Below are 17,691 nucleotides of genomic sequence, written 5' to 3'. Positions count from 1 at the left end.
GGTAGATGTAACAAACTAAATATAATAAGTGATAAGTCAGTGGCCATGTGAGTATCATAATGACCACCAATGTGCTAAGTGTAGATATGCGGACTCGTCTAGCCAGGTGGTCCATCATCAATATCCGCATGTGTTGAGCTTGCCGTCTCAACAAACCATCTATGTATCTTCTTTAGGCTTTACACTACATTATCCTATTTTCTCCTTGCTTTTCTACAAAGTTTATGGCAATCAAAAGATTTGACTTTATCTAGCCAAAAGTACAGCAAAGGCAAGCACTTGGTCAACCCAAGATTTGCACCAAAAGACATGGGGGCAGCATCTAGAGCTCTTACACATCAAATTCACCATTAAACTTTAGCTAATATCCTATCTTTTGGCCCACTAAAGGCACTTTGTGCTTTTGAAGTGTAAAATCAACTTTCATCATAAACAAAGCCAACATAAAATTCAACATGAACAATGACGATCGAGTTCCATAGGCTCATAGGATTTATTTTGACCAACCACTAAATGCACTTGGTACTTTTGAAGTGTAAAATCAACTTTCATCACTTGATAGATAAACACAGACAATATAAAATTTAGTATGAACAATGGCAATCATGATCCATAGGCTCACAGATTAAATATTATTGCTAATAGGCATCTCATAAGTTTTCAACCTATAGACACGAAACCACATGACAATAAGGTTATGATCAATGTGCATTTTTGGGGATGCACTTGGTCCTAGGGGGTGCTAAAGGCCTACAAAAATGTGGGTGCATCCTAGAAGTGTACTATGAGTGAGCCTAGTCTCAAAGTGCAATAGCATGTGGGTATGCTAAAAGGGATGATGTTTCTGACTCAAAACTCCTAATCTACTTATACAAATGGGCATATGGACTTAAGGATGCTATGAAAAGGATTAAGAGTGGGTGATAATTGTAGCTTATACCCCAATGTGTGATGAGGTCCCAAAACTGACCTATGCCAAAATGTGAAAAAAGGGATGAGGAATAGGAGAAGAGTTGAGTCTCAATCAATCAATAAAAATAGTCATAATAATACTATGAAAAAGTAATTTCTACATAGATAAAAGTATTTTTTTCACACACATAAAGTGCTTTTTCCCATAGAAAAAAGTGCTGATTCTAAATATAAAAGTGCTTTTTCAAAGGAAGGCACAATGTAGAGGGTGTGGGATACACTCAACTCTACTCAATAGTATACTCTATGGTGTCTATTATCTTCACATAACTGGATTGTGTTGCGACTAAACTATCACTGAGTGGGACAACAGTCTAGCTACTTTTAGTACCACTTATATAACTTTCTTCTATGTTATCAAGCTTTCCTTGGATAGGCTAGTGGGCAACAACTATTCTTTGTACTCTAACATGAGATCATGATTGTAGCTCCAGATATTTAGCTCCCTAAATATGTAAGTAGGTGCAATCCTAAATTTTAGTAGTTAGATGACCAGCCATATTTGTGGCTGTATAAAATAATTTAAAAATAAAATAAAACATATTCCTCTCTTCACATTGTTTTACTCATAAAGATAAACGTTTCATCTTTTAATATCTCAAAATATTATTGGCTGGATTGGGAGATATCAACCCTGTAAATTTGCTTCCTGCAAAGGTTGTAACTTGAATTTTTTTTTAATTGAAGGAGACATTTCCACAATTCATACCCACATTTTGATACTAACAAAAGTACTTTCACAGGTCAATTGTATGACCTTCGGTACTTTCTTTTACATCATATTACCATTGTACTATTCTTCTCAATCTTTGTTATCCCAAAAGCATGATTCACACCTTATTGAAGAGATAATGTGAGCTTACATACTTTAACACCTTAAGTTCAACAGCATCTCTGAATACAATCTGAGAATAGAATATAAATTAAAGAAATATAAAGAGATAATTAATTATTGGAAGAATTTGATGGCTTCCATGATGAGCTTTCCCTTGCTCCCCAAATTCCTTCCCTTATGGGGAGCTCCATCACGTTAAGTCCTGCTCCATATTTTTAGAAGAGCTCTTTGCCTAGAGCTTTAGTAAAAATATGCCAACCACATTCTCTTTAGTATTACAATGATACAATACTATATCCCCATTATGCACTTTTTCCCTAATAAAGTGCTCTCTCACTTGAATATGTGTGGTCCTTTGATGCATGATTGGATTCTTTGTTAAACACTCAATCGATGTGTTATCATATAGCATAGGAGTGGGATTAGAGGATCCATAGAACCCAAGTTCTTGCAAATATCTCTTCAGCCATATAACTTCACAAGCTATTGTAGTGGGATTAGAGGATCCATATAGCATAGGAGTGGGATTAGAGGATCCATAGAACCCAAGTTCTTGCAAATATCTCTTCAACCATATAACTTCACAAGCTATTGTAGTGGCCTTGTATTCAAGCTATGTAGATGTTAGACTCAAATGTATTTTGCTTCTTGGAGCACCAAGAGATTGTTCCATTTCCAAGGAAGAAAGCATTGCTACTAATGCTTTTCTTATCAACCAAATTTGTTGCATAATCAAAGTCACTAAATCCATGTATATTTAGCTTATCACCCACCTATAAAATACCCTAATGCTGAGTACCTTTCAAGTACCTCAGTACTCTTTGGCTACTATCGAATGAGACATCCTTGGACTCTACATAAATTGAGCAAGTGAATTGACTGCAGAGCAAATATCAAGCCTTGTAATAGTCAAATAGATGAGGAAACCAATAAGCAATCTATATCTGATAACATCACAACAAGCATTATTTTCAACCTTAGTTAGCTTGAGGGTTGATTCCACCATGGATGTAGAGATGGCTTTGTGGAGGCAGAATTAAAGATACTTTTGCTAAGAAATAAAAATATATCCTAACTTTATCTTTCAAATTCAATACCATGAATATAATGTAAATATCCAAGGTTTTTCATATTGAACTCATGGGAGAGTTTGGACTTTACATCCTTCACCAAAGCATCATTGCTTCTTGTCAAAATCGGATCATCTAAATAAAGCAAAACAAGTACAATATCATTCCCTTTAATCTTGTAATAAAGAGTATGGTCAGCATAACTCTTTTGAAATCCTTGATATTGGAGCTTGCTCTAATCCATACAAGCTCTTTTTTTTTAACTTCTTGCATACCAAATTCTTTGTAGTACTAAGTTGTAACATAGCTTTCTAGCTGCTCCATATAGACCTACTCCTCAAGCTATGCATTGAGAAAGGCATTGTTTACATTCATTTGCCATAGCTTCCATTTGTGGAGAGCAACCAAAGAGAGCAACAACTTGATGGAGCTAATCTTGGCTATAGATGCTTAAGTCCCTTCATAATCAATAGCATATTCTTGAGTAAATCTTTTAACAACCAATCTTGACTTTATGTTTCCCAGTATGTCCTTGCTAAATTTCAATTTGTAGATGAATTTACATCCTATGGCTTTCTTGTCGGGTGGTAGTTGATATAAATGCCAAGTGTCATTTTTATGCAATGTAAACATTTCTTTATCCATAATATCCTTCCATTACTTTTTACTGTGTGCATCCTTGTATATTGCAAGTTCATCATGTTGTAAAACTAAGATAAGAAGAGCAAGATTGCATTGCTCAAAGTCTAAAGTTTTACCTCTTTGATATGTTAGTGTTTGGGGTGTTTGTAGAACTTCTGAAGGTTGCCTAATGCTCTTTATTTTCTTCCTCTAATTCTTCAATGGGATCTTATTCCAAGATAAGTGGGAAAACATGTTGATTTCTGGCTTACATTCTCATCAAATATTACATCCCTTGACGATTCCTCCTTTATTGGCTCATAAAGCTTATAAACTATATTTACATACACTATATCCAAGAAACACACTTTCTAGACTTTTCATCAAGTTTCTTCCTTTTGTCATCAGGCATATGAGCAAAAGCTAAGCATCCAAATACTTCAGATACCTTAAGTTTGCATCCATAGAAGGCTTGATATTGTGTAATACCACTTAATACTTTAGTAGGTGACACATTCATAAAGTATCACGCAATATTGATTGCTTCAACCCAATGGAAATTTGCAAGTTTCTTGTCTTTCAACATGCCTCTAGATGCCTCAAACAAGGTCCTATTCTTCCTCTCTACAACACCATTCTACTAAGGTGTTTAGCTGCAAGTAAGCTACCTTCTTATTCCATGTTCCAAGTATATCCCACCTAGACCCACTAACAAAAGTGGTTCCCAATCGATGTAATCTTGTAGCATTTCCCTCTTTCATCAATTCCATTGAACAATGCAATTTTAGTTCTATTTACAACTTCTGCAACTTTTCTCGTGCATTTCCTATCAACTTTCTTCCAAGGTATGGAAATTTGAAAATGATTGATAAATTTATTACAATATGAAGAAACTATTGAACATGCATTGAGCGACTCTTTGTCGTCTTTCAAAAGAGAAAGAAAGGTTAGAGTCGAGTCACGCCTAGGTCAATAGACCCGGGCGATTTGATGAAGTCAATGGAAAGCCAAGCATGGAAGTGGAACTTGGACCTCTAAAACTCACCTAAACCCATTGACAAGTTCCCAATCGATGTAATCTCGTAGTCTCTCTCTTTCATCAATTGCATTGAACATCGCAATTTTAGTTATGTTCACAGCTGAGACTTTTCCTATGCATTTCATATCAACACGAAAATTTGAAAATATTTGATAGATTTATCGCAAAATGAAGAAACTACTGAACGTGCAATGAGAGACTCTCTCTCGTCTTCAATAGAGAAAGAAAGGTTAAGAGTTAAAAACATGACTAGGTCAATAGACCTAATGCTATTTGATGAAGTAAATGAAAAGTCAAGCATGGAAGTTAAACTTGGACCTTTAGAACCCACCTAGACCCAATAACAAGCAATTCCCAACCGATGTTTATCTCGTAGTCTTTTTCTCTTTTCATCAATTACATTGAACATCGCAATTTTCGTTCTATTTACAACTCTTGAGACTTTTCCCGTGCATTTCATATCGACTTTCTTCCCAAGGTATGGAAATTTGATAAATTTATCACAATATAAAGAAACTACAAAGCATGCAATGAGACTTTTTTGTTATCTTTCAATAGAAAAAGAAAGGTTAAGGGTTGAGATATGCCTAGGTCAATAGACTTGGGCTCTTTGATGAAGTTAATGAAAAGTCAAGGGTGGAAGTGGAACTTGGAGCTCCAAAACCCCACCTAGACCCAATGTGACAAGCAATTCCCAATCAATGTAATCTCGTAGTCTTTCCCTCTCTTATCAATTCCACACCCATTGTAATGCTGTTGTGTTGTCTTGTGATTTTGCTTTGCTTGGCTTGCCATGTCTACCAACCTGGTTGGGTTGGTTTGTTGGGGGTGGGGGGGGGGGGGGGGGGGGGGGGGGGGGTCGTGTCTTAATGTGAGGAACACTGCTTTTTTTTTATTTTTTGTGGGGGGAGGGGGCATCTAGAAGACTTGGCATCATGTAAAGATTCAAACGGGAGGACCATACTTTAACCTAGCCTTTCTTTAAGGCAAGACTTCAAACTACAGCCCTGCAAGGCTGACTCAGAGACTAAGCTCGGAATCTCTCTCCTCTACTAAATTAGTTTGCATTTAATACACTCAGTGGTGCGCATTCCAAAAACTTGGTTTGCAGAGCATCCCTCTTTTAGCTTATTGTGTGAGAGTTGCCATGGAAGTATTCTGGAGACAACAGTAGCATATGTCTACTGGTAAGAAAACTAGGAACTAACATCAAGGACTACAAAAACCAAAAGATTCAAGCATCCACGGAGCAGGAAGCTGAAGGAGGCCTGTGTATAATACATCACACAACGAACAAGGTCATAGCAATATCAATGTCCACCTTTGAGTTGCAAACTGCAATGTCTTTCCTTCAATCATTTCCTTCCCTTTCTTGCTATTTTGGAAGTCTTTTGATTTGCCTTGGGTCACCGGCAGGAGAACCTGCTGTATATGGCAAACCACATCATTGAAAATTTCGTACACACGTTACAAATCCAAGCAAAATGAATATAAGCTGTGCTGAAATTTGTGGTCTTCAATTACGATGACAATTATTTACAAGCAGCAGAGCAGCCACAGTAGTAAGATTCTAACATTTACACAGCATTCAGGACCCAAATGGCCCAGCTTCTTGATGGCTAAAATTTACATAACTTCAAATAGAGGAAATCACAAAATGGGGCATCTTTGTTTGTTGAAGAATTATAGAATATGAACATGCAGACGATTTTGGGCCACAATGCAGGTCGCACTCTGTTCCTTGCATGAGGTCCAAAATCCGTGGCATACTAGCAAAGAGGGCATCCTTATCACGACTTGAAAGGATGGGTATGTATATGAAAATTTGCAGAGACCCGCGAGTGTCCGAGGACAGCAGTCAGGCTAGCTGTTGTCGAGCCACAGTTAGCTGTTGCCGCCATTATCTTCATCATTGTCATTGATGGCAGTAGCGTCCATCATCCACGGCACAGATAAGATGCTGCAGCTTTTCCTGGCAATACCAAGCATTCCATTGTAGCTAATAAAATGAAAAGGAATTCGGCAGCTGCAGCCACAATCTGCTGCGATTACTGCGATATTTCGATATTGCCTGCACAAACTCCCAGCAGGCAAACTAAGGAAGTCCTGTAATCCTCAACTTCAGAGGCAGATTTTAAAATATCAAATCTTGGGTTGATATCTTTGCTTAACCAGACTTGAGAGGGGGCAAAATGACTTGAGAGCCCAGAATGAAGTTCCGAGTTAGTGGTCTATCCCCTGGGATGAAACCAAGAAAATCCATCCACCTAAGGGTGACATCCCTTAAGGCCAAAAATGTAAGGACCAAAGGAAGCAGCTAATACTAATTGTGTGCACAAAACATAGCAAAGGGATATGACTATGGCTTACTAGCTACTCAGAATTAGTCAAACAAAGCTCAAATCAATAGGAAGTAGTCAAAACAAGTGGAAAGTAAATAGGGCCTCTCTGACTCTAGCTATGTACATAAGCTACTAGTGCTAAATTTCAATTAATTTCATGTAGGTCTACCAGGCTAGCAATCATTTGACCAGCTCATTGACCCACCCCAGATCAGGTGAGTCGTTGCTTACCCCATTATCCTTCCCTATCTTTCCGTAAATCTTAGCTCTCAAATCCCTACCGGACTCTACCCTATGTGCAGGTACATCCAGCCCGGCCTCCATTCCGGGCCAAGCCTCACTTCCCTCCCAATTCGGCTTAACTCGGGCTGCAGGAGATCCTGGAAAACTTCTGGAATAGCAGGCAGATGTAAGAGGTGCTGATTGATGATGATTCCATAACTGTGGTGACTGCAAGCCCCCTAGAACTCTGTTACTGTCCTCACCAACACGTGCTCTGAACTGCAGATTCTGCAAAGAAGCCAGCAGTTCACCTATCGCCTGAGGAGAGGGTGACACAGGGGAGTTGTGAAGAAGTTGATCCTCCTCCTCGAGGGATGGAATGGAGATAGTGGGCACAGACCGAAGCCTGTCGAGATGTTGCCGATGCGCTGGCACAGATGCATTTGACAAAGGAGAATGGGTGTGGGAGTGCAGTGAATGGCCGCGATGCCAGCCATTGGGGGAAACAGGAGACATGGGTGGGGAGATGGAAGGAGATAATGGCGGTGACAGAGGAGGTGGGGAGTTAGATTGACCAACCAGAGTTGATGTGGGAGATGACGCAACCCCATACCCAGTTACCCCTCCATACCCAATCTTAACCTTCTTTCCTGAAAGAGACTGCATCCGTGGTGAAGAGGTCATGTGAACTCCTTCATCCAGAAGCTTGCTGAATCCATATCCATCCAGGCTGCCATTATCAGAGAGACTCCCACCATATCCTTCGAGAGCAAAACCTCCAGCGAGAGCTTGTCTAAGCGGAGAACCATCGTAACATGGCACCTTGGGTGAAGGATTCAAACCGTTGGAAGAGCCAACTGTGGCCGAGGAAGGAAGCCTTCGCAGCTGTTCTACTGTGTGGGCGAAGAAGCAAACCCTTCTCTTGCAATCCTTGCCATCTTTACATGCCTGGGTTCTGTATCTTGCAGGATGCAGCCAACATTCAAACACTCCATGCGCATACTCGCAGGCATCACCTCTCTTGCAACTTCCCTTACGGAAGTCTGGGCATGCCGTGCCTGAGTAATGGAACCGGCGAGGATCCCTCCTCCTCGCCTTCTCGCCAGGATGGGCAAACGGGCACTCTGTCCAATCATGGCTTCTCCCCCTCATGCACCTCCTCACCTTGAACTCGTACATGCGAAAATCATCGCAGGAGAAAGTGTCCATGGCGGGCCATGAATCCACCGGCCATTTCTCCTCGTCATCATTGTTTGAAGGAAGGAACTTCTGCAAGGCAGTAATGGCTTCAGAGAAGACTGGAGACCCGACCATGGCAGATGGAGAGCCAGCAATGGTGGAATTGCTGCTGTTGGAGGTGACATAGCTGTTGTTGAAAGGGATGGGTTGGCCATTCAGATCAGGGTAATCAGCGAGCTCAAAGGAGGAGCCATTGTCATCCACAGGGTCGGCAGCAAAGCCATGGGAGGAGCTGAGGCGCGAAAGGCCGGTGCGAGAAATGAGCTTCTGGCTCAATTCTCTGACAAGATGGGAGGGGGAGGCAGGGGGGGAGAAGGAAGGGAGCTCCATGGAGGCCTGCTGGAGCTGCTGTTGGAAATGGCGCAGGGAAGGGGGAAGGAAGGGCTCACATGGAGGCTGAAGGGCAGCAGGGGAAACGTCCAGGAAAGGGGCAGGAGGAGGAGTAGGAGGAGGAGGAGAGGAAGGAGATGATGATAACGGCGACGATGGAGGGGGTGATTGTACAGAGAAGGAAGGCGAGCAGAGTGTGCCGAATGCTATGGCGGAAGAGTAAGAAGGCTGTCTCTACCAACACACCAGGCATGGCTGCCCAAATTCACCCGAAATTGATAAAAATGCGCTCTTTTTTCTTTGCAGGAGGAAGACAAAGAAAAGACAGGGGATTGGGAAAAAAACTGCGCACACCAGAAACCATAGACCGACACAGAGAGAGAGAGAGAGAGAGAGAGAGAGAATGAGACTGGTCACAGAAGGAAAGATCGGATCAGCACACAAATATAGCCATTTTTGTGCTGCCGCTGGACGTCAGACTTGACGGCCGCACGCCGTTAGAACCTGACGGCAACATAGAAGAGTGAGCAAAAGAGGACGAAGAAGGCGAGAAGACAGAGGAGGAGATAGTCTTTCTTACTTTTGCTGGTCATTTAGGGCGAGGACAGTGGGCTCGTGCTTATATAAAACCGGGCCAGTGTAAACCGGCCCTTAGGGCCTGTGACTTGTGTATCTGTAGTTGTAAAGGCGACCTCCGCTGGGGGCGAGGGGTGGGTTTACACCGGGGGCTCCGTCCGACGTGTCAAGTGTGGTTATATGCCTCGTGCCCGGGGGGGTGTTAGTGTTACTCCCCATACCGGTCCCACGTGGCCTCTCTGCATTCCTCCCTTATAGCGCGCCGGGCCCGCAACCTCCCATCACGTCTTCGTATCTACAAGGGCCCCCTTTTTCCTGCTTTTATAATTAGTTTATTATTTTTTTCAGCTGTTGGAAATATTGGCACAATTTTATATTTTTTGAGCTATTGGAAATATCAGCACAACGTTGGATATTTTTCTTTGAGATGCTTTCTGAGATTGATTTTCCTTACTATGTTTTTTTTGTCTTTTCGCGGCTTTTTTTTTTTGAAGAAAAGTGGCTGTTTATAATTTTGGAAATGACTGGTTTATATTCCCAGGTTTTCTGTATTTAGTGAACATTTTCTAGGTTAAATTCCATGCCTAGTATTATAGTTTATGCCCACCATTTCTGCCGTTTGTTTCCTCCGTTCTCCTGTATTTCCAATGTTTGCCTCATCCATTGCCACGTCAACTCCACTTTCCCAATGCTACCTTAATACCCGCAGTATCTCTTGTGATTTCCAAATAATCTATAAAATTGAAGCTTTTCACACATCAGCAAAGGTGTTCATGTGGGTTGCTACATACTTCACACCATTAGAGCCCAGACATGCGCAACTACATTAACTTGTGCATGCCGGTTTACGGCTTCAAGCACATGGTGAACCACTAGTCAAATCAATGCCTTTTGACTATGTAGCGGAGAGAGAAACATGGAAAATTGGCTTCCAATGAAGGGGGAGAGAGAGAATGTGTGTGTGTGTGTGTGTGTGTGTGTGTGTGTGAAGTGAGAAGCAAATACATAAAAGACACATCATCTTAACTTGGAGAGTGGACATAGTAGCATAAGAGCCCCACCATGCATAGGTCAATTAACTTGAGTGTTGGCAATAAAGAAGATCAAGAACCAAAGACACACATAAGTGCAAAGTATAAAGTGGCTCCCATTGTCATGCCATGCATGGGAGGAGAGAGAAACGTAGTAGGAGGAGAGAGAAAATATTCGTTGGGTGAGGCTTATTCAGGAGGCACTAATGTTAACTGGCCACGTCAACATGGGTCCCTATATGTAAACAGAGCAACCCTTAGTACCTTCATTTCTAGTGACTACTCAATTGACCAGTCAGAGTTCCCCTTTATCCAAAATTCAAATTAAGAAGCTTGGACACACATCCATAAACTTGACTCTATGCACTCATGCAAGTCAAATTGACTCGTGCATGACCTACCTCTAAAAATAGATCTACTCAACTAACTAGCAAGAGTTCCCCCCCAAAAACAAAGTTTTAGTGAATGCTACCTGGCCACACAACAAATACTTGGACTCCATGGACTAGCACAAGTCAAAATGACTTACATGCATTCTCTCTCTTACTCACTTCTAAGAGTGTCTGTGTAGGGTAAGGGTCTCAAATTTGTGACATCTAGGGTGAGGGGTTAAAGTTATGGCACTCAACTTGCACCCCCAATTTTACCTCCTATGAGAGAAATTTTTGAGAGAGAATTTCATGACAAGTTTTGTTCAAATGAGCATTTTGCTCACAAGATAATACTAACACCTCCCACTGTAGATATAGGGGGGATCCATGAGAAAAAATCACTTGAATGTTTCAAAAAATAGCCACAGAAGAAACACACTTGCTTGTTCTAAAAAGCATGCTTGGAGAGCGGGTATTAGAAGCAAGCCAATCGAATTCAAGTGGATTGGGACTTCTTTGGCAATCCTAAAAGAAGGGGTTTTTCTAAAAATCAAGGTTCATCTCATCTACAAAATGGCAATCAATTTGTAGAAATTGACAAACCATCAAGAGTGGTCACATTTTATCAAAATGCTAAATAGTTTGCCCTACATTCATGCAATCCAATGCCAAATACGCTAATCAAAAATCAATTTATGCAGAGAGATATTGAGAGATTGAGTCAATTAAGAGAGAGAGAGAGAGAGAGAGAGAGAGAGAGAGAGAGAGAGAGAGATTTACTCATGTCTATAAAGATTAACAATGAAGTTTTTTAGCATACTAGCTTCCAACTCATCTCAAACCACATGGCACTCTCAACTATGATATTGGCTTGCGTAGACTAATGTGATAACCTTGGCAAAGCATTTTAATAGTTATATACCATTTTTATTTTCAAGTTTTGGAAACTAATGAGCTTTATCTAATTAAAAGGTCCAAATTCAAAACATAGTCTCATACCTACTACCCAATCATGATATGTTCTGTTAGAATTTCAAAAGCCATGGTCTAAAATGGGAGCTTAATAAGAGCAGATCAATAACTGATTCATTAGGAACACGTTTGAAGATGTTTCACCTAGTGGCTTGAAAATTTGAAATATTCGATACCCCATCCCCTATTAAAACATTCATTGCCCTCATCACTCCATTAAGACATGTGTTATTCTTGTTAAACTTAAACCCTACAATTTGATGCATGTGCAATTTTCAATCTGGCCCACAATGCAATCAATAGACAAGGAGGCATGAAAGAAATTTGAGATAGGCAATGTAGAGATCCTCTTAATGTTTATTTAGCATTTGAGATTTTCAAGACAATCACCTTTAATACATTTTTCTAGGACTTGCTAGTGAGCATGCTATTGGAGGTCATTTTCCTTTCCCCATTTAAAAGAGATTGATGTATTGATGTATAGAAAGGAAGCCATGAAAAGTGCCAAGCTTTTAACAAAGAAGTTTTCTCATGGCATGTTCACAAGTAAACATATAGCATGAAATTTTAGTATGTTAAAGAAACATATAGAGTCGCATTAGTGCTTGTCCTAATTATCCCAAATTGGTGCAACACAACAAGCACAATTAGTGGCAATCTTGTATATGTTGATGGCTAAGGGGATCTAAAGAAAAACAATCATCAAATCATTATGCATGCAAGAAGATTGGTGGCAAATTGCTTAGATGCTAATCTATTTTTATTTATTGTTTATTTGAACCTTGTGACCTTATCTAACAACAAACCAATGGGACCCGTTCCTTGTATGTTCAAGTTTTAAACAAAGTGCAAGCATGTGGATTTTAGTAGTTGCAAAGAATGCCTCAATTCTACACAAGGTTTGTCACTATCTTTTCCATGAATTCTCTAACTATGACTATCACCATTAATCTCAAAAGGTTCCTAGGTTTTGCTTTGATTGTCCCCTCTAGAACCATGATTTTATTTTTGATTAGATGATCATCTCTTAGTTGAAGCTTGAGAGGGCATGTGACCCCCTTCAAGTCACATGGTTAACTTCTTACTTTAGAGAAGAAATATCTTTAGAGGAACTAGAAATGTTATAGTATCAAGGAATTTCCTTGTAGATCTTCTTTAAACAACATGTCTTATTCCAAGTGCAACAAAAATGTTTTATTTTCAAGAACACTATATGTTTTATATGGTATCATTATGCTTTGGTAGGCATTCTTCTTTTCCTAATCATATTTTGATATTGCTTCTCTTGTTAGCTCTTTTGCTATTTTTTCTCTCATTAGTCTTTTTGAAATTGTTTATTTCTTAAGGCTTGTTTTGTTTTATTATCACGTTTTCAAGCATTGAAATGTTTTGTCAAGTGTTTGTTCTATGGATATTTATTTGGAATTTATCTATTCATGTACTATGGTCAAGCTAATGGGGACATGCCTCCCACTTGTGGTCATGGAGCCCCTTTAAATGGAAGTCTCCATATGATTATTTTTTGTCACTTCTTGTGTTGAAATCTTGGAGGTTTTCTTTCCATATGTCTTTTTCTATTATCTAGAAAAGTTACATCTTTTTAGTTTCCATTGACAAGGGCATTGATATTATCTGCCTGGCTGGGCCCGAGGGCACACAAAGAATTACAATCTCATCATTATGATGATGATGATATCCATTGAATCTAGCATGCACTTTCATGCCCCCTTTTGGCCCCTTTGGACGAGTATTTGCCAAGCAACATCCAACCATCAAAAGCAAAAAGCCCTTTCTATCAAAACCAACACACCATTGACCATTTTAGTACTACCTACTAGCATGCCATCATTCTCATACCTACTTTCATCCCAAATTGCAATCAAGGCTTGCTCTTTAAGTTAAGAATAATTTGTGATACATGTGTTTTTGTATATTTATTGGCTTTTCCATTTCTATAATCCATTAGTGATTCACATAATGAGCCACACAATATTAAACTAAATGAAAAACAAACTAAGAATCTCATTGAAAGATGTCCCTAGCTCTATATTGAACATGTTCTATGGAAACGCCACTAGTGTGTAATGTAAGCTCTACATGGTTAGAAACAAATGTGATGTGTAGAACGACTCATCTTGATATAAGAAATAAGTAAGTTCTCATGTGCACTACCACAAAAGTATTAAAAATCATATTATATGTAAAATCATGTGTTTTTCATCAAATGCGAACTATATGCACTAACTAGAATGTATGCTCTAGTCATTAGAGATGCTACATTGCGAGTATTTGGAGAAATGGTCTTACTCTCCTCTCATTTCTAGTTGGCCTTGGTACACCTGCATAAAAGTGCAATGGTGCACTCACACACACACTTGCAACCACCACAAACATGTGCATACACATTGTGCATGCATAACCCAAACATGAACAAACACGAGACATCCCTTATATTGAATGATGGTAGAGCACATCAGTTTAAGCTGTAGAGCACATTAGTTTAAGCTTCAACACTAAGTTTACTTCAAACAAAGAGCTCAAGTCTAACCTAATGAGACGTAGCAACACTTTCATCATCCAAAGATCATCACAAAACACTATGCTACATTCCTTTCTTAAAGGTGGCACTTTTCATGGGCATAGCTTACCTTTATGATCCACTCAATATATCATATTCTTGTGCATTACATCTATATGTTGAATCAAGCATACCATATGCTTCCCTTTCTTGTGTCACTTTCTGTTTAACCAAACATTTTCAACTTAGCAAATTAGCTCATAAATGGTTTAGGAGGTGCTACTGTTGTATTAGATTAGTACTCTAATTTCACAAAGTATTATTTTGATTATAAAGTGTTGATATTATCTACTTTTCTTTTGGATTATCTTAAAACCCTACTTTCACATTTGCTAAGGGCTAGTCATAGCAATATATTTGCTTTTAGTCTACAAGTCTTAGAAGAATAACCTATTTGCGAGTTGCATAACAAGTTAAAATATGATCATTATGTCAACATGATTCAAGCTTTAAAAATCAAGTCATTGTACTTGTTAAATTACAAAAAGGTAGGCGATTGTGATAATTAGTTATTACCTTATTTCTTTGGAGATTGCAAAGAAAATAATGATAAAAAAGAAAAGCAAGAAGAGAAGTAGTATCAGAAGTGGGGAGGGGTTATGGTCCTAAAATTTCTTGATGTGCACATATTCAATTTAATTCTTTAATGTGAATCAAGATAAACACCTATGCCCTTCTTGATTTATCAAAGTCTTAGATCATGGCAAACAAAGTACTAGAAGCAACTCAATGGCAAAAGAAAATGTTAGATGCTTTATATAGGCAAAAATTTCAATTCGAGATAATCTAATGTGGATTAGATGTTTATATCAAAGAAATAACATGCTGAGAAGTTCATCTAAGGCAATCTAATGTGGATTGGATGTTTGTGTCAAGGTAAGAAAGGTTGGGAAACCTTAACATGTTATTCCATACTGTAAGTCCTCATGCCTAGTTTCTTTTTTTTTTTATAATCCAAGCTCAACTCACATTGATGTTGTATAATCAATCATGGAAATTTGGTAAAGGACGCATAGTATGTAGTAGCATTTCCTAATTATTAATGTGCTTATATGGCAAGTCAAACAAGCATATGAGTTTGTGAGAGCCTAGGCTACCTGCATTTTCAAGTTTAAGATCATAGAAAGTGGAATTTTATTCAAAATGTATAACTAGAGATCATCTCTAATTCAATAGGAAGGCATTATGTTTATCATGATCGAAACAATGTCAATACAACATTGGTTTATGGTCACAAAGTAATAACGTGTTTTTGCAAATGCAATAGTTAGTATTGTAGAAATTCTTGTGGCAAAGGACAAGTTCATGAATCTAATTTGATAGTGGTTGATTACTTCTTTCTAGCTAAGATAATTAAGCAAATAGTATGTTAAGTAGGTAGAAACAAATGTGTGTAACATATGCTTGAGGAACCTCTAAGGATAAACACATTATTAATGTTGGTCTCAATGAGTGCTCAACAATGAGGCATTGCACATAACTCTTGTTCCTTTAAGAGCTTCAACTTGCCTTGGCTCAACTATCTCTTACTTGGTTGGCTCGCACTCTTGCTCAAAGCAACCAAGCATTGCTCTCTCTATCTTAAGAAAAGCAAGAACACAAGAATGGTTACAGTAGTGGCTTCAGATGGCTCCATGGTTATAGTTGCTCATTCTACTTATTCTTGAAGATGATCACTTCATTCAATAGGTGGACCTGACTAGAATCATGCTTCCCTTTAATTCTAGGTCATTGTAATTTGCAATATGGAGATGTTATACTAATCTTTCTATAGTAGGATCATAGGTGGGTGTCTTGAATTCATAACCAAAGTCGTGCTCTAGAAGGTCAAAGGCCATCCCAAGTTATGCTTTTAATTCCTCAACATCATCAATGGCCACCTTGGAAGTAGTTAGAATCACAGCCTGGAAAAGCCCTTATTGCAAGAAGATCATGTGCTTACACAAGACAAATTGCTCCTTGAAATGGCTTTCCCTCTACAACAATCTTGCTAAGTCCAAGGCCATTTTCTTCATGATCTCCTCATGAAGCTTCCTTGTTTCTCCTTCCATTCTTTTTGTAGCTCTTATAAGGGTTGTCTCTATAGTAGTTTAGAGACTTGCAAAAGGTGTTTTTAATTATCATCGTGACTGGCATGTTTCCTGCAGCTATCTTGTTAAAGTGGAAGATTTTGATTTCTCCTATTTTGCTTGGACTATCAACTCAAATGCTATTGTCCTAGAATTTTCTTATTTCTTCTGCAATTTCCTTTTGTCAAGCATCCTAGCCCTCAATTCTTCTAACTATTCTTCTCTTTCTTCCAATTGTGATTGCACCTCTAGTAGCTTGAAGATTGTTTTATGCACCTTTGGTGCTTTGCTCTTTCTTCCTCTAGTAGTATTTGGAGCTCCCATTGTTCTCTAATAGCTTGAACCTTTTTTCTACTTGAGCATCTCACATAGATTTTCTAAAGTAGAGAGGCTTCTTAAAGTATGTTGTCTTGCTACTGAGACAATCTCAAGAGTCAATGGTTGATAGGGATATCATATGTAGAACTTATGGTTTCAAGATCTCAATTTATCTATGGCTCAATTACGTCTCACCTAGTTAACCCATACTCTTGATCTGGAACCACCTAAGCTCCCTATTTCACTCCTCATGAAAGTTAGTAACAAAAAGATCCTAAGGTATAGTAAACTCACCTCCTTACCTTCTCAACATTGTAGTCCAAAAAATGCGAGAGACTTGTTGGTGGTCTTTGTTGGGGTAAAGGCTAATGGCCAATAGCCACGATACACCCCTTGTATATGAACATACTATACAATCCTATATAAGTGAAAATAACAAAGAATAAGGGTATTTTTTTGTACCCACATAACTCTCATGTGCTATTCTCTCTCTCAATCTTCTTGCACTACATAGCTTCTACCTTGCATCCTACCATTGCTCCCCTCTCAAATGGCATCAGAGTGGCATTTAATGTTCATGGGAGCTCATGCTTAGAACAAGGAGAACAAGTAGTGAAGTTATGTCATGAGAGTCAATGATTTGAGCTTCTTCTACAAAACTTTTGCTTATTGTTTGCATCTTGATCAAGGTATTATTCTTATCATTAAGATCTATATCTACGTCAAGTGCTTAAGCCGTTGAGGCTTGATTTGGAAAAGCAATAACTCATTTTAATATTGATTTGGGTACCCACTAGTGGTTTGGATTGAAGCAAAATAACTGAGGTATAGATGCTCAATAAGAGATTTTGGTACATGGTTTGATGTATGCAAGCATATGAATTGCTTAAGTAGGGGGCAAGTTATCACTTAGAGGGCCTACTTGTTGTTGCAAATAGGGGATTTAAGAAGCAGGCTCAAGCTGGGGACTTAAGCAGAGGATCTACTTGTTTCAATTAGAAATAGAGAAGAGTTGAATCACAGCTTGGAAAAGCCCTTATTGCAAGAAGATCATGTGCTTACACAAGACAAATTGCTCCTTGAAATGGCTTTCCCTCTACAACAAT

General features: G+C 38.9%; 1 protein-coding gene across 1 annotated transcript; it reads right to left on the bottom strand.

The window, feature by feature from the left end:
- Positions 1-6,035: 6,035 nt before the first annotated feature.
- On the bottom strand, positions 6,036-9,253 carry LOC148026043 (zinc finger CCCH domain-containing protein 35-like). Its single transcript, XM_087693287.1, has one exon. The coding sequence runs from the start codon at positions 8,668-8,670 to the stop codon at positions 7,060-7,062; it is 1,611 nt and encodes a 536-aa protein (XP_087549413.1). The 5' UTR covers positions 8,671-9,253; the 3' UTR covers positions 6,036-7,059.
- Positions 9,254-17,691: the final 8,438 nt, after the last annotated feature.

The sequence above is a fragment of the Lygodium microphyllum genome, chromosome 14, assembly GCF_053477565.2.
Source record: "Lygodium microphyllum isolate KBCC chromosome 14, Lygodium_microphyllum_v1.1.10, whole genome shotgun sequence".
In the NCBI taxonomy this organism is placed as follows: domain Eukaryota; kingdom Viridiplantae; phylum Streptophyta; class Polypodiopsida; order Schizaeales; family Lygodiaceae; genus Lygodium; species Lygodium microphyllum.
This window is presented reverse-complemented; position numbering and strand designations above follow the sequence as displayed.